The 24479-nt window shown below is 41.0% G+C and overlaps 1 protein-coding gene across 2 annotated transcripts; it reads left to right on the top strand.

Moving 5' to 3' along the window:
• Positions 1-1231: 1231 nt before the first annotated feature.
• Positions 1232-23606, top strand: TGS1 (trimethylguanosine synthase 1). 2 transcript variants are annotated; one of them, XM_084226282.1, is made up of 13 exons: positions 1232-1366; positions 2000-2064; positions 4107-4279; positions 6127-6979; positions 7766-7883; positions 8831-8917; positions 9719-9890; positions 11325-11679; positions 12537-12710; positions 13668-13811; positions 14803-15021; positions 16024-16100; positions 23267-23606. In XM_084226282.1, the coding sequence occupies exons 1-13, from the start codon at positions 1269-1271 to the stop codon at positions 23381-23383; spliced, it is 2652 nt and encodes an 883-aa protein (XP_084082408.1). In that variant the 5' UTR covers positions 1232-1268; the 3' UTR covers positions 23384-23606. The 2 variants fall into 2 exon arrangements, with proteins under 2 accessions (XP_084082408.1, XP_084082409.1); XM_084226283.1 differs by lacking the exons at positions 16024-16100; positions 23267-23606 and having other exon boundaries at positions 14780-14914.
• The last annotated feature ends 873 nt before the right edge of the window (positions 23607-24479 follow it).

The following is a 24479-nucleotide window of genomic DNA, read 5'->3' as shown; positions in this document are numbered from 1 at the left end:
TTCCAGAGGGCCTGTAGTGCTTTAGGAATGGTATTCTCTATTTTAGCACTACTGCAAAAATTAACCCTGTCCTGGTCGAAACCGGGACAGGACCTAAAAGCAGAGCAGATGTGAAGGCTACATTTCTTTCTCATACTCTTTCACTGTCCAGGTGAGGTAGAGATCCCAAAGTCCATAATTTTTATCTGAGAGAGCCTGTCCCAGTGATCTCAAGGCAGGCTCTGTAATGGTCTTTAGAGACATGAATTTCACACATCTTATTTCATGCATCTTCATACACTCTGAGTAATCTAAGTAGAACTGAACAGTCCATCACCCAGTGTTTCATGCAGGAAATGTCTCAAACCTAGTGCACCATCATATAAATTCTCTTCAGGAGATAAAAGGATAGAATCTGATTCTACAGGGCAGGATCCTGTGCTCTGCTCATCACTGCACTTTCCCTTGTCTCCAACCAACCTCCTATTCCAAACACGCTCCAACTCTCTCAAGCCATCAGGTCTCTCAATGGCATTTTCCCAGGTTATATCTTGAGGTATTGCCTGAAGCAGGACCCCACAGTGAAGAAACCTGTGAGCAAAACGTGGTTATCTGTATCACTGTACCCTGTCACACATGGCTGCTTCCCGATATTTCCTCCCTGCCTACCCAACCTCTGCCTCCAGAGCCTCATCCCGACCTTGCTGCCTCACCCTGCCTCCTCCCAAGCCCCTTTTCTCACCAGGCTTTGTTTCCATTCTGACCCTCTCACCTTTTTAAGCTCTCCTGTTCATTCTTTACTGTGAGAGAGGTGAGGCACTGGGGTTTCCCAAACAAGCTGTGGATGCCCCATCCCTGGAAGTGTTCCAGGCCAGGCTGGATGGGGTTTGGAACAACCTGGATAAGTGGAAAGCGTCCCCGCCCATGACAGAAAGGTTGGTACAAAGTAATTTTAAGGTCTGCTCCAACCAAAACCATTCTGTGATTCTATTATGTCGCTCCGGTCATTACTCCAAAAACGCCTCGCTCACTTCTGTTTCCCACTCCCGGTTTTACCGGATTTTGGCTGCTGCATCTTTTATTGCAGACTTTCTTAGCGATGCCCTTTCCCCCGCTCCTCTTACCCGCTCGGACCCCCCCAATCACGCCCGTACCCCTCGTGGGGCGGCGCTGGGAGCGCAGGCCGGGCTCGGGCCGCCCTCCCGGCCGCAGCGGGGCGGGCGCGGGCGGCAGTTCCGGCGGAAGGCGGCGGGCCCGGCCCGGCCTGGCGTGGGGAGCTTCCCGCAGCCATGGTGCAGGAGCCGGGCCCGGGGCTGGTGGCCGAGCTGCTGCTGCGGGCGGGGGCGGCCGGCGGCATCCTGTGCCTCTGCTCCCGCGCCTTCGTCGAGTGAGTAGCGGCGGGCGCGCCCCGCGGCCGGGGAGGGCGGGAAGGGCCGCGCTGCTGGGGCCAGGGCATGCGGGCGGCGCAGGGGTTTGCAGGGCTGTGCCAAAAGCACCCCGATGTGTTTATCGCTGATGGGGGGAGCAGAAAAGGGTGAGAGGAGCCCCCAGACGCCGATCCCTTGGCCGGGGCTCAGCGCGCCCTGCTCCCCGCTTCGCGCTCCCCATCCGCAGGGGAGCAGCCGGTTCCTCAACGAGAGGAGCACCAGAAAATTAAATTCCGGCGTGTACTGTGTAGTGTAGCGTTTTCTGAACGTCGCTCCTGTGGGCTTTCCCGTCAGTCTTTAGTTAACGTGTTGCCTTTTGCAGATGTTGTTACTTTTTATTTGTCTCGCGTGTCTGGTGTCACAGGGCAGCCCGTGTGGGAAGGGGCCTTGGGAAAGGTCCCTTGCTCCAGCCTTTCATGGGAGCGGAGCCCAGAAGAGGTTAAGTACCCCATGAAGTATCGTCTTGAAACGTCCCGCGGTGGGGATTTTATTGCATCCCTGGGGAGGCTTTTTCCACTGAATGATTGCTTTTACTGAAAAGAAATTGTTTCAATGGTGACTTTCTGCATCTGTGTCTGTCTTTATTTTTACAGAGATCGAAAATTATATAAACTGGGATTAAAAGGATTTTATGTCAAAGATGACAATGACAGTACTGGTAAGCTAATACAATGTACTATGCAATGTGAGACGCAGTCTCAAAATGAGTTATGTGTGGTTATTTAAGTTATTCCTACCTCTGTGTTGTTTTTCAGTACTTTTGCTATGGGGACAGAAGTGAATAATAATTTAAAACTTACATAAATTTCAGGTTACCATAATATTGATGTAGAAGTTTGTGTCAAACCAAGTGCAGTGCTTATTCCTTGTAGGGGCAATGGTGGGTAGGACGGTCTGGACAGATGGAGATGAGAGATCTCTGAAGCCAGGTCATGGAACTTGTGGTTTATTGCAAAGGGCCTGGGTGCAGGGGCCTTGGTTGGAACTGCCAGCCACAGCTTGGAGCAGGCCCAAGAGAGGAGCTCCGAAGAGGAGCCTGAAAGAGAGAGAGACAGCAAGAGAGAGGACGAAAGAGTAAAAGAGGACAAGATTCCCATTACAATACCATAAATCTTCTTCTGTGCTGAATATTCTAATTTTCACTAGCCAGTCTAGTACAAGATACAAATCCTATAGCATTTACATACAGCCTATAAGAATCATTACATTACCATGCTGTGTTACATTTTAAACTGTAAAAACTACTCTTTGGACCCCTTCTGCCAAGCTAGGAGGGTCTGCTCTGACCCTTGGGCCTGTCTGCAAGCAGAGGGTATTGCCTAATCAAAAGGGGATTACCTTCAGCCAGCCATACCATTGTTTTCTAGTTGTTCAGTAACTAAGGCTTGGTATCTCAAAGCTTGCTTTCATTTCAGTCTTGCTTATAGTTTCCGTATTCTCAAAATCTTTTGCCAGGCAATCATATTTATAAGGCTTTCCTGTTTCATCTTCCCCAACAATTCCTATCCAAATAAATTTTACCAGGTCACATAATATTCACCTGGTGCATGGAACAGATTATATCACACATCCCTGACCTGCTCTTAAATCATAATTTCAACTTCAATCAATATTGATTGCATAATGGAGGGTCTGTGGAGCCTAGATATTTGTCTCCTATATCTCTACCCCAGCCTAGGACATAAGCTGTTGCCAGTTAATCTGCTGAGCAAGAAGTAGAGAAGTGCAATAGCACTGATGGGGAAAATTATGATTCACATATATACAATGAATCATGTAAGGAGGACCAGAAAAGTAAGTCTCTCACTTGGCATGCTTGTAATCTAGGAATCATCATGGTGTATACTCTTAACAAATCCAACACCACTCCTCTACTCCATCTCCTGAATTCCTCATGTTTGCATATCTGACAATAATTGTTTTGGTATCTTTTTAAATTATTGCTGTGTTGATAGATCCAGCAGCATAATATATTGATTTGAAAGGAATTCTGTGCAGAAATAGAAGCTGATAAATAATAGGACAGGTTAGATTGAGGCAATGTGAGAGGAATGAAAGAAGGAGATTGTAAACTATGTTTTTGTACGTGTATGAGTGAGTTGTAGAGAGAATAATCAGTTAAAAATGGAAAGATCTCATGTTATATGATAATTTGGCAGTAAACATATCCTAAACAACCAAACCAAAAACCTTGAATGCTTCAGTATTATCAACTTAGTCAAGAGCTTTTGATTTCATAATTTCCATCCATATACAGCTCCTACTTTCTTAATAATATTTATAATTTTATATACATATGTTTCTGCTTAACAATTTGATAGAAGTGCAAGCTTGCTGGGGAGGGCACATTCAGGCAAAGAGAAGGTTATGGAGGCTGTGTGAGTACTGCTCAGCAGTAGCCAAAACATCAGTGTGCTGTCCACCCTGCTTCAGCCACAAATCCCAAACACAGTGCCATAGAGACTGCTATGGAGAACTTAACTTCTTTCCAGACAGACCCAGTCCAGTGCTGGGTTACATTGGCTGCTGAAGTTACATTTTGATTCCTACTGATAGTTATGCAGAAATAGAGCTGTTTATGAGGAAGATTTTGAAATGAGAAAGAAAGCTTGAGAGGCAGTTCTGCTATCTTTTGTGTGCCATGCTGTGGCATTAAGGTGTCAGAACCAGATTATATTCATGATTATATCTTGTTAACAGGGGAAGAACAAGTGTCTGAGGAGGAGAACCGTTGTCCCAATGTGAGATTAAAGGTGGATAATAATCATGCCCTGGACCTGGAAGAAGTTGAATTAGATTCAGAAGCTGAGCTTATGAAGAGCATGGGATTGCCTCTTCAGTTTGGTGGGCAGTCAGCTCACAGAGACTTAGCGGTAAATCTTTACTTGCTTTATTTGTTTCTGTTTGTGTGGTGTTTCCAGACCTAGGGACATGCCTCCTCTCAGTTATTTCTGAGGTGGCAGTTCATGGAAATGTATCTGAGCTGCTTTAAGCTGCCTGCATTGCATCCTGGTAACAGCACACAGCACCTTGGTCTGTCCAGGTTGTAAAAACCCCTCTGCCAGTTGAACTAAACGAGGTCAAGGCTGTACTTTATGTGTCCATATCTATACTGGTCTCATGCCTAGAGAAACCTGATTTAAAACAGCTGTGATAAAGCTGATGCTGCACATCAGGACAGCTAGGACACTCCAGTCTGGGCATTTATTTTCACACTGTCTGCTTTAACCATTTAGCTTTTGATAGTAATGTAAACAGCTGATTTTTCAAATCCCTTTTGCAGCTGATAAATCCAGGCTGTTCCAAAGGCAGGAGTGAGGCATTGGTGCTCTCCTTCCCCTAGGGAACATTTGGGCTTTAGAAGGGACCTGAAGTTTTCACAGATGACAAAAAGACAGTGCAATATTCACAGTGTCCACTTTATGGAATACAGATCTCCCTGACAGTGAGACAGCACTGCATGGTTCTGACCTAATTAATTTGTAAAGAAATAGGAGAGACTTGTATGTGATTTTAATTGATAACTTGTAAATAGATGATACAGGCACCCAACTTCAAGCCCTAAAAATGTATACAGTTTTGTTGCTGTGTAGTATAAGTTGAATGGGAAAATAATGCATTTGAATGGGGAAATATGCATTTTCTTATTAGATTACTACTAAGCATTGTGCTTTGGACTGTGTATAATGACATGAGGGCTGTGTATAAAAGATCAATGCCAGCTCTTCAGTTTTAACTTCTTTTTGTCAGTGTAACAAAACTAAGGATTGCAGCTGTTGGGGCATATATTCACAGTCCTTTGTCCATGTGAGTTCTGTCATCACAGGAAGCCCCTCTGAAACAAGTGGAGTTGTAATTGATGAAACCAACAAGTTACCTTAGTGTTCCTTTCAGGAACAGGTTTCTGTCTTCTGTTCCACCAGATAACTGTAGTAGCTGAGTTTGTTGTAATGAGTGAAATGATTGTACTGCACAAATGAAAGGGCCGCCTGTTTGGGCAGGGGTTGTTGTTTCTTTGTTTCCTATTTTTATTAGCCAACTTGGAGATTATTATGGGATGGAAAAGATATTGCTCCCCTCTTTTGGGTCACTCTCTTCAAAACAAACAGAGATTCAGCTGCAGGATTTATAGAGTTTTTGAGTACAGAATGATTTTTTTGTGTGTGTGTACAGCATCCAAAATAGCAAGTATTTAACATTCTATGAGGTTGAGCATTGTTTGCTATCCTAATAAGACACTAAACAGTGTTTGCTGATTGGGCAGATAGCAGGTAAAAGTAAGGGTCAGCCACCACAGCTGCATAAAAAAAAAACCTTGTTGTTACCAAGACAGTATTTTGCTGTTGAGCTCAACCTTGTCACCCTTCAATTCCTGACCAACTTCCCTTTAGGATTTTATAGTGTTTCTTGTTGATAGCTTTCCTTCTGAATCTTTGAGCTGCTCATGACTTCCCACTCAGCAGCCCCACTTCTGTCTATCATTCTGCTTTTTTGTTTATGTGTGTTTCTACAGCTCTTCCTCACAGCTTCCTCAGAAGTGTCAGTTGAGGTTATGTAGCAGGGCCCTATCAGACCCAGAAACTCTACAGCCTTTTTGGGGAGAAAGCTAACAGCAGGGTTGCACTGAGAGGGAGGGTTCCAATGGAAACAGAAATGTGACTGAAGAGAGGACAAGATTGTATATGTGTTGTGGACTTCTAACTTTTCCATTATCTTTTAGGTAACAGAAAATTATAGAAAGAAAAATAACGTGAAGATTATGAAAAAGAAAAAGAAGAAGAAAAAAGAGTTACAGCAAAAACACGAGGATAAAATGGGGCAGGAATGCCAGGATGAAGCTTGTGGTGGCTGTACCCAGTCTGTTTCTGGTGAGCTGGCCCTAGCTACAGAGCAGTGTGAGATGAGCAGCAAACCTCAGGCTGTAGTTGAAGAGAAGTGTGAAACTTCAGAAAGCCTTGCAAGTGAGGCTTTACCCAGTGAACTTAAGGAAAAATGGGAGAAGTACTGGAATGAGTACGGAGAGGGCCTTCTTTGGCAAAGTTGGTTGGAAAAGCACCAAGAGGTGTCATCATCTGAGGGCATCACGGCCTCTGAGCCTTGGAGTAGTCCAGATACTAAGGAAGAATGGGAGCAGCATTATAGTGAACTGTACTGGTATTACTGGGAACAGTTTCAGTACTGGACAAGTCAAGGATGGACTACTGAGAGCTCACATGGTGACAAAGTGGAAATTAATGGGATTACACAGGAGACTGGTTTTTCAGGAGAAATGGGCTCGGTTAGCCCAGGACCTGAGCACAGTGAAGTGCTGAGCTTGGAGCTGTCTCCCTCCAACACCAGAAGTGAGGAAAGACTCCCTTCAAGTGCTGATCCCCACAGTGAAATAATTTCTGGGATTTGTGATTTAAATCTGAATTTGGATGAAGTGGAGCAGAGCAGTGCTGCTCTAACAGTAGCCCACAAAGATCCTGAAGAGCAGAGTTCATCTGACCGTGAAAGCCAGAAGGAGCCCTGTGATGGAGGAAGCAGAAAAAGGAGAGCATCTTGTGAAAATAAGAGTGTTAACCAGTCAGGTAATACAAAATCTGATAAAGTTGATTATCGGAATTCTCTAGGTAGTTGTATGTAAGAAACAAGGGCATGTCTGTATTATTTTTAAAAAGTCAATTATGTATTTTGTGGAATGATTACATACTCAATTCCTTTTTCTTTCTTCTGCTTCTTTGGATGATTTCTCCTCTCTGACCTGTATATTGAATGTATTCTTCAGCCAGAAATGGTTTTACCAGAACATGTACTTCATAAATCTTCAAATGTACTACAGATATTAGTGAGAGATCCCTGTTAGTGCATATTTAATTGTTTATCTTAGTCTTGATACTGCAGCTGAGACTTAAGTCTGCTGCTAGTGACTTTCTAAGAGAAGAAGAAGTAGATGTGGTCCCAGCTTGGTCCTACAGTAGAGCTGAAATAGGAGAGGTGAAAAGAAGATTCCTTTTGAAAAAGAAATGAGAGGACTGTTTAAATGTTCCCTTTCTAAATCTGTATGAATATCTTTGCATAGCTAATGAGATGGAAAACAAATTTTACACACAAGGAGAAATTGTTTCAAATTTTGTATCTTGTAAGACATTTTATTTTTCATGGAGAGATGAGATAATTTGTAGTTGGTCCTTCATAAGATTGTTAACACTACAGTGTAATACTGGAAGCTTTATTAGTATGTTGTCCCTCAAACAAAGACAAGTAAGGATGTGTGTTTGCCCCACACTAACCAGCTGTAGCTGCAGAGGTACTTTGAGGACAGGAAGGTAAGGAATTGATCATGCAGAAGGAGAATGTGATGTATCTTTTTTTAGGTGTGCAGGAGTCATGTAGCTCAAATTCAAGTGAAAAAAAGCAGTTGCTGCTTCATGACCAAGATGAAGATGAGGATGAGGAGCCTCCTGAATACAGATGTGTCAAAGTCAAGAGAAGGCAAGTCATGAAATTTACATGAGCTTTTTTCTCATGCAGTCCAGCTCCAGGAGCCTTCTGATTTATACTAACTATACCTTTGATTGAGGATATGAGTTAAAATGTCAGTACAAAGCCACATAGTTCTCCATCACTGCTTATTGCTGTGCCTCACAACAAGCAGTGGATATTTCCTCTCTTCCAGTGCTTTATGAAAACAATGTATAGCCTTGATGACTGTACAAGGTGATGGTGCTATTCTTGTGCCACTGTAGTATATGAGATTGTTGAATTCCAGAGGGCAGCTTGCTTATTTAGGTCTAATTAATTTAGACAATACCAGAACAATAGTAAATAATCTGTATTGTTAACTGCATTGAATGCTGCCAGTAAAATGCTCAGAGCTGTGGCAGTCATAAAATGGACAGTATCTGCCTTGTCACGTTTCTTTTTCTTCTTCTCTAAAAATACATAGTCTCAAAGATTGTGAGATGGCTCTTCCTCTCTAATAAATTTGCAGACTCAAATGTGAAGGAGTGGGTGGAATTGTTACCTGCTAATCATATAGCTGTGGTTTCATTCCAGTATTTTGCTGTTCCCACAGCATTAATATAGATAACATGATAGATGATGAAGGTAATCTGGAAATTGGATGAGCAGACACTGTCTTCATGATGTAGGGCTTGCCATTAAGTATTTTAAGAGGTCATTCAGAATAGTTGGAATATTATAACCCCAGTAGAAGGGCGTATGTCCATAGAATTGGGTAAAAAAACCAAACCGACTCAAAAATTCATGCACAAGAATGGAGTGGTGTTATTTGCTTGGTTTGGTTTCAGCAGTGCGTGGAGGAACTTACTTGAAGCCCACATTTAAATGTTTTCAGTTTTCAAGATTTTTAATAGTATAGCTGTAAAATGATTGGTTTCTTCACAGTAAGTAACTTTGTCGTATGTGTTTTTTCCTAGCCATGAGCTGGACATGGATGAGAACCCAGTGGAAGATCCTGAGGAAACCTGCTCTGTGCTGGGTTTCAAGTGTGGCACAGGACAAAAGTAATTACATACAATGGACTGTGAGGCTTTTCATAGCAAGTCAGCCCTCTTGTTATTGTGGAAATAGACCATTCATCTCCATTTCCTTCCTGTTAAACTTTTGAAGCTGAGTTCCAGAGTTAGTCTCTGGGAATCATTTATACAGCTGAAAGTACCTTACATGTTACCGTAAGGTGTAGCACATAAGGTACTTTCAGTTGTATAAATGTTAAGTGGCTGGTCAGCTCCTTAAATGAGAGCACAAAAGCTCTTACAATGAATGGTCCTCTCAGTTTGGAGTCCTGTGGGCTGAAATCAAGATTTTTAGCTGTCTCATATTGGAATGAAGTTCCTTTATACAAGTGAAATGTTGCCATACTAGTAAAGAGCTGCCAGGTGTTGGCCAATGAAATTTTTTTTAGTTGGTTGGTTTTTTTTTAATTGCATTTGCCAGAAGATAAAAGTAGCTGTTTTGGAGGTTCTGGACAGCCACCAAAAAGACCTTTTATTCTTCTAATCAAGATATTTTTTTCATTTCCTATTCTTCAGGCTGGCCCAGGAAATTGTTTTCATCTAAAGTTATATAACTACTAGAAAAAAATAATCTAAAACTAATTAGGTTAAGCATTTTCAAATAAACATTTTTAACATTTTCGTTAAGGTACAATGTTTTGCAGCTACACCCAGTACCTATTTTAAATGGAGCAATAAATACTTTAACCTAAGTCATTTTTTTGCAAACATCAGCATTCATGTTAAAACTTCTAAACTGGAAATTAACCAACTAAGTCCTTGCGTATGTATCTATCTGTCTATTTTCAGGTATGGTGGAATTCCAGATTTCACCCACCGAAGTGTGCAATACTTCGAGAAAAAAGCAAAACTCAAGTCCAAATTCTTGGATATGCGTAAACCAAGGAAGAGCAAAAACACTCACATCTTCTTTACAGAGGAATCTGAAATGACATGCAAAAAAAGCAAAACTTTGAGGAAGGTATGTTTAGTTATTAACACTGTTGTAATTCGTAGATTTATCTGCTACCTTAGCTGTTGTTGTATTATAAAAATGAAAAAACAAAAAACTAATTGCCCAGAGTAGATGGCATTTTTAAATGTCCGTCCACCACTCCTTTTTTCTTTTTTTCCTTGTTTTCTCCCCCTCCTATCTGCATCCCACCAATGTGAAGAGTATTTAGATTAGGATGGCTATGGAAAGGCATTGGTGGACCGTGTCAAGAAGAATGTGAGCTTAAATGGCCAAGCTATGTGAAAGTTATTCCTAACATCTGGGTGCACATAGCTTTAGAGGTGTGTGTAGGATTCTGTTGTTACTAAAAGTATCTGATTGTCAATTGTATCTGAAGCCAGTTGTTAATGCTGGTATTTCGGCAGTAACAGAAAATCTTTGTGTAGATTAGTGTATTTCATGTAACTCCATGTTTTTAGTAATTTTGAAAGGGTTTTGCTTATACCTCTACCTGCATTTATTTTTGTCTATAACTTTATGCCTTTTTTTTTTTTTTAACTCAAATTCTAAGAAGTAGAAACATTTGTTCACTGGAGATTTTACTTAGTTAAGTGTTTCTGAAAATCTGAGATTTTAATGTTATTTCATCTTCTTCTGGAATGCTTGGCATTCCCCAAAACCCAAGTGCAAAGCACTGTTTTCTGGTGGTGGCCTACATGTTTTATTGAACTCCAGTCACATTGCTATAATTTCTGATGAATTTTTGATTTTGTACCTGGGGCCAATATAGTTTGAGGGCAACTTTAATTATGTGAAGGAAAAAAAAGTTATGAATTTCCTCAGACTTCCAGGTAAGGAACTGCTCCAGGTCTAGAGCCACTCAGAGCAACAATAATGTAAAAAGGAGCATCTGCATGTGCCTTTGAGGAGTTTGGAGTGGTGTCTGTGCGTTGGTTAGGAGCTTATGTCGAACTCTGCTGTGCAGCAGAACCCTTTACCACCTGCACCATTTGGTACATCTTGAAGGTGAGGCAACAAATGTGTGAAGGTAATTTAACCTGTTTATGCTAAAAAACTCTTCCCTGAGAGGCAGAGTTATCTCTGAATGCAGATTAGAGAAAGATAGTTGTGAAGTAGTAGACTCGGTCACCTGGGCTGTGGCAAGTGTGACTGTTTAAATATTACATGAGAATTATTTACTTTATTTGTCAGTTGATCTTTTTGTTGGTTAGTTTTTTGTTTCTCTTTTGGAGGCAGCTGGCATCTAGTTCCCAAAGGCAACTTGTTTCCAAATATTTTTAAAAGGGAGCATGGTTAAGGACTACTTGAATTTTACTGTTTTCAAAATACACATGGTAGAGAGTGCCTGCAGTGGCAGATGCTTTTGAACTGTAAAGCTTTTAAGCTGTGCTCTGGATAACAGATCATCATCTGATCATCTGTGATATTTGACAATTGCAGGTGGAAATGTTCCTGAAGCAGGTTAGTAAACCTGAGGAGGAAGACACATCCCAGACAGGCACCCCTCAGGGTAAAGCAGAGGCATCGTCTGTGAGCAGCAGCGACTCAGAGGGTCAGGAGGGCGTTGCTGCCACACAGAGTGTGACACTGGATGCTGAAATCCAGGAGCCACCATCTCCCAGTGCAGCCTGCATGGAACCTGGAGGGCGTAAGCTTGAGGGCGAGGCGCAGGACGCTGCGGCGAGTGGCTCTGATGAGCAGGGGGCAGGGAGGCCCGAGCGTGGTGGTGGGCGGCAGCTTGTCCCTCTGGATATTCCTGATTATCTCCAGCCAGAGACAGAGGACATCAGCCAAGGTAAATCAATTTCCTGCAAACTGATGAAATGAATTGGCAGTGGACTTAATACTGCCTTCTCAAGTGACTGTGTTGTGCACTATGTATTTATTTTATTCATTCAATGGGACTCATTAGGTCTAAGGGGTAACGAAAGCAATTGATAGCTCTCCTAGTGGAATTACCTTATTTCTGGAATGCCAGAATCCCAGGTCTTGTCTTTAATGGTGACAGTATTTCTTTATGGATGAACAGTCATTGTTTATCCTTGACATGGTCTAACAGGTTTGCAGTTCATACCTTTTTTACCCTCTGCAAGGATGAGGGTTATTAAACCTCAGGTAGCTGCACAGACCCTAAGTTTTGGGTTCAAATGCCCATTGCTGAGCTCTAGGGAACATGTGTTGTTAAAATTATTTTCCAGGATTTTAAAAAAAATCAGTATTATGAACTTTTCTATTTAACATGAAACAAGGAAAGCAGGATTATTCAGGTTTTTACATATAATTTAATCCTTCCTACAGTAGTTCAGTTATGTTAGATTCCTACTGTAAAACTCTTGTCTAGATCGGTTTTAATTCATTACTGATAAAAGGGCGTTAATCTGGTCTCTGATCCACTTGTTTGCTCATTACATAGAGTTTATTGTCTCCAGTTGAAGATTCAGGCTCTTAAAGAATGGGTGAACAGTGAGGATTTTTAGGACTGTGGCTAATCCCTTGAAATACAGGATGCTATTTTTTAATTTAAAGCCTCTAATCTCCATAATCTGGCAAACAGTAATAAAAAACATTTAGCAGTGTTTTTAAATCTTAACACTCACCTACATTCCCTAGCCTACAAGAACAGTGACTGTTAACTCTTGCAGTGTCTTCCAGCTGTGGATGAAAAAATTACTGCAAAGAAGAAGGAGACAAAAAGAAGGAGGAGGTATAAAAATGCACAGAGAACTATACCTCCTGAGATTGCTGCTGACCCAGAGCTCGTCAAGTACTGGGCACAACGCTACCGGCTCTTCTCCCGCTTTGATGAGGGAATTAAACTAGACAGAGGTGGGTTCAGTACTGAGTGTGCTGACTTGGTGGTATATCCAAGGATATATCCAAATCTGTGGTCCTTCTTGCAGTTTATTACTAATTTTCTTAAAGGAGGAGCACTGCTGAATGTGTCTTTGCACAATTCCTTCCTTCCCCCCTTCCCCCCCACCCTCCCCAGCAGGCAGGTAGCAGGCAGTCTTGGGCTTCAGAAATGCATTTTGTGTGGGACATCCCTGTCTGCATCAGTCCTTATATTTGCTGATGATCTTGCTGGACTCAAATTATACTTTGTCAGCACTTGTTCAGAAACTCGGTGGTATTTTTCAATTTCTATATTTTATACAATAGTTTTGTGAAACTTCCAAGTATGCTGATGGATCTAGTTTCATTCTGTTTTGTACGTACTTGCAGCAGTAACTTGCCAAGCAACTTTTTTCCATGTTTGCTTGCAAAATACTTCAAATCATAAATTAATAGGTAAAGGAGGAATTAGGATTACCAGGTATTTTTTGTTGGTTGGGTTTGTAAGCCTTCAATTTCTAATGCTTTCCCTCATAAAGTTGCAGATTAATTGGCAGGCTAGACATTGTGGCAAAGAAAATAAAATGGTGGATAAGGGAATATATTTCTGGTTCAATTTCCTAGAGAGCATCATCACAATAAAGTTTTTCATAGCTGTGCTCCTGGACTTCTCCTTGATAAACTAGAATCCTCAGCACCAAGGTCAACAGAGCATGTAGTGAGATTGAGGCATATCAGTTTGCTTCAGTGAGACTTTGTTTGCTTAGCAAATCTCTGGTCTGAGCAGAGTTTATCATCTTCAAAGCCGGTATTTCCTGGTGGAATGCACTAAGCCAAAATACTTGGGATTAATGCTAAACCGTCAGTTTTATGTGGGGCTTGGTTGTTTGTTTTAAATTAGGTGACTTTGAAATAAGAGGTGAAAATACATTTCTTCCCCTTTCTCTGCAGAGGGCTGGTTTTCTGTTACTCCTGAGAAAATAGCTGAGCATATTGCCGTCCGCGTCAGTCAGTCGTTCAACTGCGACATCATAGTGGATGCGTTCTGCGGGGTTGGAGGAAATGCTATTCAGTTTGCACTGACCTCAAAAAGAGGTAAGTAAGTGTTGTAAACAGTGCATTAGTTTTGTTTCTTCGGTCTTTTTCCTGACACTATTCAGGTATGTGCTCTGTTTGTTGATTTATTTTCTTTTTCGGGGCTTCTGTAGCAACAGCAGCTGTTTCACTTCATCAGACTCACAATATGACCTCTCTGTTTTCAAAAAGGACCAATAAATCTGCTTTTCTATTTTAAGTCAGAGTCAAATTTGTGTTGTACTAATCAATGCTATTTTTGTGTGGCATAATATCTGGTCTGTAAGATAGTGTGGAGATCACTGATAAAAGTGGACTTCTGTCAAAGCTGCTGCTTTTCCCAATTCTTACTTGAAGTCTGTGTACTCAAAAAAAACCAGGTTCCATGTGAATGATAATTGAAGCACTGAACAGAATCACATGCAGATTCTGCAGAACCAAGTGCACAAAAGTGATGATAACTTCATGTTAGTCTAATGCCAGCTAATGAAATTAGTGAAATGATGAGAGTACTTCCTGCATAAATATTTCCTGCTAGATACTCATACCAGTTCATCTAACTCTTCTGACTAATGTTTGAGTGAGACAAATGGTAGTTTCTACGGCATTAAATTTGGCAGGCTATTATCCAATCTCTGCATGTCACTTGGCTTTTTGTATTTCCTGGCTCAATTTTAATTTCTGTTATTATGTACTAATATGGTATTATCCATCTCTCTTGGGCTGTGTTGGTTGGGGCTTTTTAAACTCAATTTTCAGAACTATGGGGCCAGCCACAGATAAATGTTTTTCTTCAACATAGAAGAGTAAATTTCTAATGGACACCATTGAAGTTGTCAGGCAAACCTGAGGCGAGAAGGGCTTGCTCTCCTAGGCAGACGGTGCCGTGTCTGGTCCTTGAACCTTGCGCGGGGCTGTCACAGCAGCGGTGTCTGACGGCGGTGCCCTGCCGCTGCTTGGGCGCCATTCCCGCTTCCCGTTAATCCCAGTGTTGGCCGTCTCTCGCGGGCAGTGATCGCCATCGACATCGATCCCGAGAAGCTGCGGCTGGCGCGGCACAACGCGGAGGTGTACGGCGTGGCCGATCACATCGACTTCCTGTGCGGCGACTTCATGGCGCTGGCGGCCGGCCTGCGCGCCGACGTGGTGTTCCTCAGCCCGCCCTGGGGGGGGCCCGACTACGCCACGGCCGAAATCTTCGACATCCAGACCATGATCTGCCCAGATGGATATCCTTTCCAGGTTATGCCTTGTGGTGGGCTTCCCTCTCTCCTCTCCTCCCATGGGGTTGGCTGACTGTGGATGACATGGCCAGCAGCTGGAGTTCCAGGTGCAAACCATTTGTTTAGTCCTCTTCCCCACCGAAATTTAAATATTTTTATTTTTTAATGCCATAAAAAACGGTGATGAGATTTTCCTGAACGCAAAAAATCCATCAGTGAATTGAGTAGCTCTCAACTTAAAACATTACTTCGGCAGTTTAAACTCCTTTAAATTAATTTATTAAAATACCCCATAGCAATCAAATAGGCATGTGGTATGTATGTGTATATATAGATAGATAATAACTACTTGTGTGAACTATGACTTTGTCATTAATTCCACTTTTTAATTGATTCACAAAGGGAATATCTTATTTAAAATACCTTACTGAAGCTGTTCTCACTCAAAGCACCTGCCTATGACTTGGAAAATTACATAAGAGTGCAAGCAAAATATTAACTCTTTCAGTTAATAAATAGAATTTCCTACTAGCTTGTTAACAGTGATACTGAGCACTCATTCATCTGGGAAGGTATTAACATAATAGTTTCATCATATATGAAGTGTGGGGTTACTTTTGCCACAGAATAATCTTAATTTGTCCCCTTTTTTGCTAAAATGTAGCCATATTTGTAAGAAAATCTTCATATGCATGAGAGATTTCACAAAGTGGATTAAAAAACAATTGTAAGCCAAATATACTAGCTACAAACAACATTCAAATTTGTCAAATACTCTAGTTCAGTCACATTTTCATGAAAAGCGAGTGTTGGGGTTTTTTTCTACTTTTAGGGCACTAATGGTGAAATAGAGTTTCTGCATTTCAGAATAGAATCCTACTCACTCAAAAGATTAACTACAGTTTAATTGCATAATAGCTGAAATTGAGACATACTTTCAAAATGAATCAATATAAAGAAACTTTTCCTTCCCCATTCTTATTTTTTTCCTTTACTGGCTTCTTCTACATTTGAAATTTTCAGGCTCTCCAAGAAGATCACCAACAATATTGTGTATTTTCTGCCTCGGAATGCTGATATTAACCAGGTGTGTTACTGGATGAGGTCTTGGTGAATGAATTAAATGCTCAGCTGACTTAAAACATAAGTATTAAAAACACATACATAAATCTTTTTAATCTGTTCAGCTGAATGTAGGGTATTTGGAATTTTTAAATTTGACCCTTGTGTTAAGTGATTTCTGTGTTTGCAGTACTTTTGGTATATTTAGAAATAGGAGTACAAGATTATTTCCATGGTTTTGACACTGTTTTTTCTTAAAGCAACAGAATGGGGTTTCTTGTAGAAGTTTCAAAGCCAATTGCGAGGCACATACATCATTATAAAAATATCAAAAAATATATTTTAACTAGCTCTCACTATCTGATAAGTTGGTGAGTCTCAGACTTCATGGCTGTCAGTTTATGAAGGAGTTGCAGGAAATCACAGCCTGCAGTCACTGCTCTCAGGGGTGGTACTGTTGGTGTCCACACAAGCATGTGGTTCCATGTAGGCTGCTTGCATTGAAGTGATGCATGATAAAGACAGAATTTGTGGCACTGATGTGGGGGTTTTTGTATTAGAGATTTTTGGTAGAAGTTTGGGGTTTTTTTAAGCAGTTACATGACTAACAATTCCCTTGAGTGTCTGGTTTAGTTTCCTCAGTGTATTTTCTATGTTAATCATGTCTTGTAACTTTTTGGAAAGAAGGAAGCAGTTCTCACCTGCATGATGCCACAGGACTTTGCAGGACTTTTTCCTGCTTTTCCAAAAGCTGCGTCTGACTTAGAGTAGGCAGGGCATCAAGCCATATGGTGGCTTGTGGAATTGTTGCTGGCAAACAGCTGGCTTGAGAAAAAGGCTGAAATTCACATGGCCTGAGTATTAGCAGACTCTGAGCCCATGCTGTGCACAGAACCATTGGTTTGGCAGGTGAGGATTCGATACCTTTTTGCATTTCAGGCTGGTGAAATGTCAAAGTGGCTTATGAATCTTTGAACAGGGACCTTAATTTTAGGAAGAATTTCTCTAATTACAACATCACATCTTAACACTGCGTTTTGTCAAATATTTCATTCCCGTGATGAAGAGTGACCTTAGAGAGTTTTCCGCTCTACTCATGAGCACTTTTTACTGTCTTTCTAAATGACCAAAGACATCTGCATTTCACTTCTGTTTCCACAAAAGCATGCAGAAATACTCCCCACAGGCCTGTACCTTTTCCTTCAGAAGAGCTAGGTTCTTCTGGGTGGTTGGGCCAGGTGTCCTGACATCACTATATCTCGTACAGTTGGCTTTGAATGATGTTGATTACATCCATGGGTTTCGTTTAACACAGGTAGCTGCTGAGTAACAGCTGTTGCTCAAAATCATGGCTCAGTTGTTAAAAGTTCATGGCTGAGGTCCTGAGTTCAGTTCAGTGTTCCAGGCTATGGGCTACTCTCATGAAGGGAAATCAGCTCCTTATGCCTTTCTTCAGAAATAGTGTCGGTATAACAGTAAACATATCACTAAAAGGCTGATGATCTGAGAGGGGGAAAGAGAATGTTTAAGGAAGTGGCTTCATCCTGTGTAGACAAAGGTGTGTCAAACATGTTCTAAATGTGACCTTGGTAAATATTCTGGTACACAGAAGGCTGTTAAGGGTTTGACTGCCAATATCTCCAGCTGTATTTAAAAATGAATTTTCTGGATTTATTGCCACTACACTTCTAGGGCTGCGAATTTCCAGCAAAATAAAAATTCTAAAAAAAAAAAAAAAAATTGAAAAAAAAAGCCCAGCAGTTAGAAGCAACCTTGCAATAAAATTACTGTTTAACCATTAGTTAAGGTGGTTCAAATTTAGTGGAAAATATGTGATTTTTCTGGAAAATAGCTATCAGATCACTGTTAGCAAACATAAAATAGGGATATAGGGATCCTGCTGATTGAGTGAAAGCAGGGTGGTAACTGACCTTGACCTAACTGTCAGAGGTGTTCATTGCCTTATTGGTGGACAAGACATCCAGCCTTGTTCCACATGACTTTATTGCAAAAACAGCATTTACTACTTCTGCTGGAACAGCCACATCAGTGTAGAGTTGGTCTGTTGAGAGAAATGGGACTCTTTGAATTCCCTTTAAAAAATCAACGGAGTTTAGGTCTCAGAGAAGTGAACTTTTGTACTTCTGCCTCAAGAGGGAGCAGCGAACCAGTGCAAGATGGTTGGCTCGTTTGCAAGAAATATAAAAACATTTCTCTGAATTGCATCGTCTCCTTGTTTACAAACATGTTAGAAAATTTATAATGTATGCAGGTCTGTTTTTAGGCTGAATTAATCTTTAACAATATTCTTTCTAGCTAGGAACAATCAGGACTAATAAGTATGTGTGTACACGTACATTGAAAAATATTTATATTTATTAGTGCCTGTTATGTACTTCATAAATGTATTTAATGAAGTGTTTATGAAGCTGTGCTCTGCCTCATTGGGCAGAGTGAGAAGTGTGTACTCACCTCTGGGAAATGAAGTCACCCCAGGTAGTCTAATATCTTTCACACTCTTTTCTGTACCAGATAATGCTTCTGCATGTTAATATTTGCAGCAAAGAAGGAGGAACCTGCAATTTGTTGCCGTAGGACCTTCTTGCTAATGGTAGAATCTGTTCTTTTTATCCTACTGTAGAAGTTGTACTCAGTTAGTGTTGGTCTCTCACTGGTGGTCAGAATGTTGTCAGGATGAATGATGGCTTTCCCCGATAAACTGGTGAGCCTGAAATGTTGGTGACCTGGTCTGTTGTGAGACAGATAACCACATCAGCACCTTTAGCAGCCTAGCCATGTTTGGGAGATGGAGTAATGGGGAATTGGGAGTTCATTGCTTATTCTGCTTGTGCTTAGTTAGCAGCTCAGATACTGGATTGTGCCTTAGTGATTGTTTCAAACGTCACCATTCTTTGAAGACAGGCATACTGCTGTTTGTGGTAGCTATGTCTCATTTTGTCAGATTGTGCTGTTGTTGGAGGTTTTGCTGTCCTAAATGTTGGTGTCTCAGACCTGGCTTATATTTCAAATATCAGAATACAGGCATGGTTTTTTGTTTCTTGTCTAGTGTAGGGTGATTCTATGAACCTAGAATTAAGCAAAGTGTTCGGGACCTTGATGGTCCTACAAAACATACACATTATGCTGGTACTTTTCTTTTTTTCTTGTCTTTGTTCCCATTTCATGTCCATCAATCACTTTGAGAAAATCTGGAGTTAGACACTGAGGCCTTGTTCTGTCTGCAATATACTGCCTGGATGAAAAAAGGTGTTTCTCTGTTTCTGTTTGTGAAGGTCTAGTTGTTAAAAATGACTGCTTAATGAAGGGAGTGTGAAGATGAGTAAAACCCATTTATTATTTGAAATCTCTCTTTTAGCTGTGATATTTTAAAATGGAGACTAGCCAAATAGGACTTGCCAAGCAGAGTCATCTTTGTTTAGGAGTAAATAGAACAGTGAGCAAAGCAGGGAGTGAGAGGCCAGGAAATGAGCAGAGGTTGATTTGACAGTCTTTTTAAGATGCTTAGGTATTAGGGGAGTTGGCAGGTAAAAGACCGTGGGCTGATGTGCTTTGGAGGCTGATAATTTCCAAGTGAATGTAATTGCATACACTTCAGCTGTGACTATTGTGTTAATATCAACAGCTTTTAAACAGCCCACTTGAAACTCATTTGTGTTCTCTGTCCTTGATAAAAGCCAGAATTTACCCACAGCATACGCCAAGCCAGAGTGATACTTCTAATGCTTGCATATGGAATTGTAATTTGCCTACACTAAGTAAGAAAAAAATAAATAAATGTCTGGCCCATTAAAGGGTGGCAGCACCACTGTGATGGTGTCACAATTCACATGCATACCTGTACATTTTCAAAAATGCTGCCTGAGAGCATTTTATTTTATTATGTTCAGTGTAAAGAGTACCATTTTCTTCTTTTTCAAGTGGGTTGGGTTTTGTTCCTGTTAGCTTTTAGGTTGGATACAGGGGGAGGGGATTCTTCATTTTAGTAGTATTCTATAAAATTAATTGACTCACAGAGTCCTTTTGTGACTCCATATCAAGTCAAAAAGCTTGTACTTGTCATACCTCAGAAAAGTTTCTAGGAGGGGAGAAAAAAATATGATAAATTTTTAGTCCACAGTTATATTAGTTGGTGACTGGAACAGATGGGAAGTTACTTTACTAAAAGAGTTTCAGTATGATTAAAAAAATGTTTAAAAACCCCAAGACCAGTAGGAAAACCTTCAAGATCAAAAGTACACTTGAAGAATGTAAGGGAAGTTAGCACCTCAAGCAACTCATGCTCCTGAAATAATCCTCTGTGTTTGTTTCCCCTTTCATATTTTCATATTTTCTGATGTCTCCTTTTCAAACCTGTTGGCTGCTTTTTTGATGTGTTTTGGCTGTGGCTGTTGCTGTGGACTCTCTTTAGCAGTTGTCACTGAACTGAAAGATGAAGGTGAGAGGGATGCAGGGAGGTGTTAAATGGAGCTGCAGCCTTTACCTCTGCCTAGGGACAGCAGCACAGCAAAGTAAGCAATATCTGTCCCCCCAGGTAATGTGGGTTTGGACTAAAGAATAAACCAGGGTAAGGAAAGTTGCCAGCAGGGAATCATTGTTTGTACGCAAGAAAGTGAAAAATAAAAGATATTTTGGACTAGTCAAGTTTTTAAAAAGTCCTTCTGTATTCACCATTGTAGTGCACTGCAAAAACAGGAGATGTTTGTCGATATCTCTAAAAATAGCTGAGCACCTTTGTTTTTCTCAAAGCATCGTTCCTCAATCTGCTGTTATTTTTAGAGGGTGTCCCCCTGCCAGGCCAGACCCTTCTGAAGCTTGGTGTGTGGCAGCCTTCCCTCACTACACTTGTCAGGGTTGACTGAGCCCTGCTGAGGAAAACTTGGCAACTCCTACGTAATTAAATTTGCAACCTCCAGCGATTTACAACTGAGCATTGTCACAGAGGATTTGCATTTCTCTCCTCTGTGTATCGGGTGGGTTAAAGAGCACACAGTACCAGATCTGTCACAGCAGAGCTTATTCCCATTTGTTTATTTAAATTTTTTTTCACCTTTGGGTTTATCAAATACCTTTAGTCATTGTTTGAAATTAATCATAGTTATCCTGGGTTTAACACTTAGACACAACATATGTAAGTTTTCAGCTGTCCCTTGGTGGACGCCACCCGTCAGTGTAGGGGCATCTTGTTTTACTTGGCCTTCTAAGAGAAATGTTTAGTAAATACTAGTGTTTAATATCAATGCATTAATCATACTTAGATATGCTAGTGACACAAACCATGCCCAGAAAGCAGGAGTGCATAACCCCCAGACACTAATATCAGTATTCTTATACTGACTAATCCAATTAATATTTTAGAATACTTAAGTGACATCAGCTATAAAGTGCAAAGCCTCTTCATGTGCTTTTTGGAAGGGACATTCCAGCTTCTGTTTGTAAAAAATTAAACGGTAACATCTTCCTAGAAAAACTCTGGATCAACCCACAATGCTTTGTGGATTTCAAGTAAGAACAGATAAGTTGTAAAATTAACATTCCTGATCACTTGCCAGTTTTAGATTCTTGTGCTATTTATAAGTCAGCCAGCCTCTGTTTCTTTACTTAAGTGGCAGGTTCCTCTCTGACAAGAACGTGGAATGTTTTTTCCTATCACCAGAAGTAGAAGGATGAAGAAACTGCTCAGTCTTTTGTCTAAAAAAAAAAAAAAAAAAAAAAAGGAGAAAATCAAAACAGAATGTCTAAAAAAACAGAAAAAAAAAGGAGAAATTCAAAACAGAAAAGTAAATGCTTGATTTAGATAAGTCTGGCAGTTTTCTGAACAAGGCAATAAAAGTTCAAAGTGTAATTTAAATTAACCTCTTATTTTCTCTTGGTAGTAGGCTGGTTTTTTACTCACGATAAAATAGAGGAAGTTCAGCATGTTTATATTTAAACCTGCACTACACAGTCTCAAGGGGCTTTAGAAGTGTTAATAACACAGTTTGAACTCAAAGTTTCAGCTGCTAACATCATCTCAGCTTAAAGATCAGTTAAAATCTACTGCAGGCTTGTAGACCCTGATAACTTTGCCTGGGAAGTTTCCCTGCATGGGGAGCTATAGAAATAATTTCTATAGAAATTATAGAAATAATTTTCCTGCAGCATCCTGGGAGAATGGCAGCACGGAGCAGAACTGGCTGTGGAGCCTGGACCCCCCTACAGGACAGGTCCTCAGGGTCCGAAGTGGAGGGGAAAAAAGCAGATAATGTTCAGTTTTGGTGTTTGTCCTTCTGACTGGTGCAGTCTCTCCTGATGAGGAGTTGATGGCCTATAAGCTGTTATGCCTCAGAGGCATCCTGAATAGGATCAGGAGAAGGGAGAGTACTGCGTGCTCCAGTGCAAAATGCAAAGGGCTCTGTGAAATGCTGTCTGTCTGCAAATAGTAAGCATTAAAGGTGTGCACCCGGCTCAGTCCAACAGAGCATGAATGGTGAAATTCTCACTCCAGTGATCATAAACACAAAGCTGGGACCATTGCTGCCTGACAGGCTCCCCCAGCCTGCAGAGGCACTGCTGCCCCAGACTTGCCCTCAGCACTGCCTGCGACTCCAATACAGTACAACAGCTTTTTCTTTAGCTGCAATTGCAACAACAATTAACTGTACCCTTTTTTTGTCAGTTTCTCTGCATGTCTGGGGCTTGGTTTTGTTTGGGTTGCTCCCTTCCACCCTGCCACTCTTCAGTGCAACCTTTATACTTCGTAATTCTAATGACTAAAATTGGTTTTACTCTTCCCCCAAAATTTGGGATGTGACATCTTTCAAGCACAGCTTATAGGTTGCTTTTTGCTACACTGGCATCTCTCAAATGCAAAGTACCATGCAAACCAGAGTCTAGTATCTCTTGCCTTAGCACAGCATGTCAGCTTCTGAGTGTTTCTCTTTGGCTCTGAAATCCTCTTGTTTTCGTGATTTGGGTAAGGAGGGTTTTTCAGTCACAAGCCACAAACGGCTTCTGTGAGTAAAAGTAGACCTAAAAAGAGGATCAGACATTAGCTGCCAAGGAACATTTTCCACCAATATTAACAGAGCAGAGATATTTTTTTTTTTCTGATTGTTTGTGCATTAGAAGGTTTGGGGGTTTGCCTCTTTTCCTGTACATTGATTGGTTTATTTTTTGTTCTTTGTTTTTCAGGTGGCTTCCTTAGCAGGGCCAGGAGGGAAAGTTGAAATAGAACAAAATTTTCTCAATTTCAAACTGAAGACAATAACAGCTTATTTTGGTGATCTAATAAGGCATGACATCTCCTGAACTCCATGTGGATTCTTCCAAACCCATCCTCCCTAACTGCTGCCTTGCTTAAGCTTTTGTACAGCTGGCTGGTCAAAAATGACTTAAAGCCATTTTCCGCTTTAATTTTGGTTTATAGAAATTTGTTCTGTTGTACTGTCAATAAATGTTTTATAATAATTTTGACAAAACTGTAAATGTAGAAGAGCTGTGAATGTATGAAGAAGGCTCTTTATAAAATGCAGTCTTTCAAAGTTCGAGCCCAACCCATGGAAGTGGGGTTCAAGATTTCTTTGTAACTCTCACATGTGCTACTTCTGTGCTTGCTCTGATTTGGAGCACCAGAAGGTCAAGAAAAATAGCCTGAAAGCCACAGGAGCTGCTGTCTGTGCTTGAGAAGCAAAAGCATCTGAACATCAGGTGGAACTAGAGGGTCAGGTGCACCACAAGAGGTTAACCCCAGTCCACCTCTCTCGCTCCCTGCTCTCTGAGAAACCTTTTCAGGTTTTCTTTGCAGGATGAAGGTTCACACATTAATTCTAGTGAGTGGACTTGTGGCAGCTGAAAGAGAAAACTGGATGTGTTTGTGTCTGGAGGTGGGACTTTACCCTCTGGGTATTGTAATTTTATTTTATTTTTTATCTCCCTGCCAATCCTCTTCATTGCAAAGATATTTTGAAGAAACCCTCTGCCTGGAGGTTTGTATCAGTAAGCAGAAGGGTTTCTGTCCCCCTTCTTTTCTAGGCCTTTGGAATCCTCACACAGGCTTCAGGGCAGAAATAAGCCAGCTTTTCCTGGTGAGGGCTCTCTGCTCCCGCTTAGAGTTTGGAGGGGAAGAGTGGCCTTTGTGCAGTTCTCCAAGCAGAAGAAGAGGCAGGTGAGAAATGCCTAGGGCATGGCTATGGTGCTCTCACTGAAATATTCTTACATTAAGTTCCCAAGCTCAATTTTGAGCTGTTTTTGAGGTAAGAGTGTAGGAATAATAATTTCTAAGATAAATTAATGCTGCTTCTTCTCTGCTTTGAGTGCAGCAGGATGCGGAAGGCAGCAGAAACTAAGCGCTAAATCACACATTAGTGCTATTCAAGAAAACTAGAATAACTGTAGAATAACCAAC

The sequence above is a fragment of the Fringilla coelebs genome (genome assembly GCF_963513975.1).
Source record: "Fringilla coelebs genome assembly, chromosome: 1".
Taxonomy (NCBI): Eukaryota; Metazoa; Chordata; class Aves; order Passeriformes; family Fringillidae; genus Fringilla; species Fringilla coelebs.
This window is presented reverse-complemented; position numbering and strand designations above follow the sequence as displayed.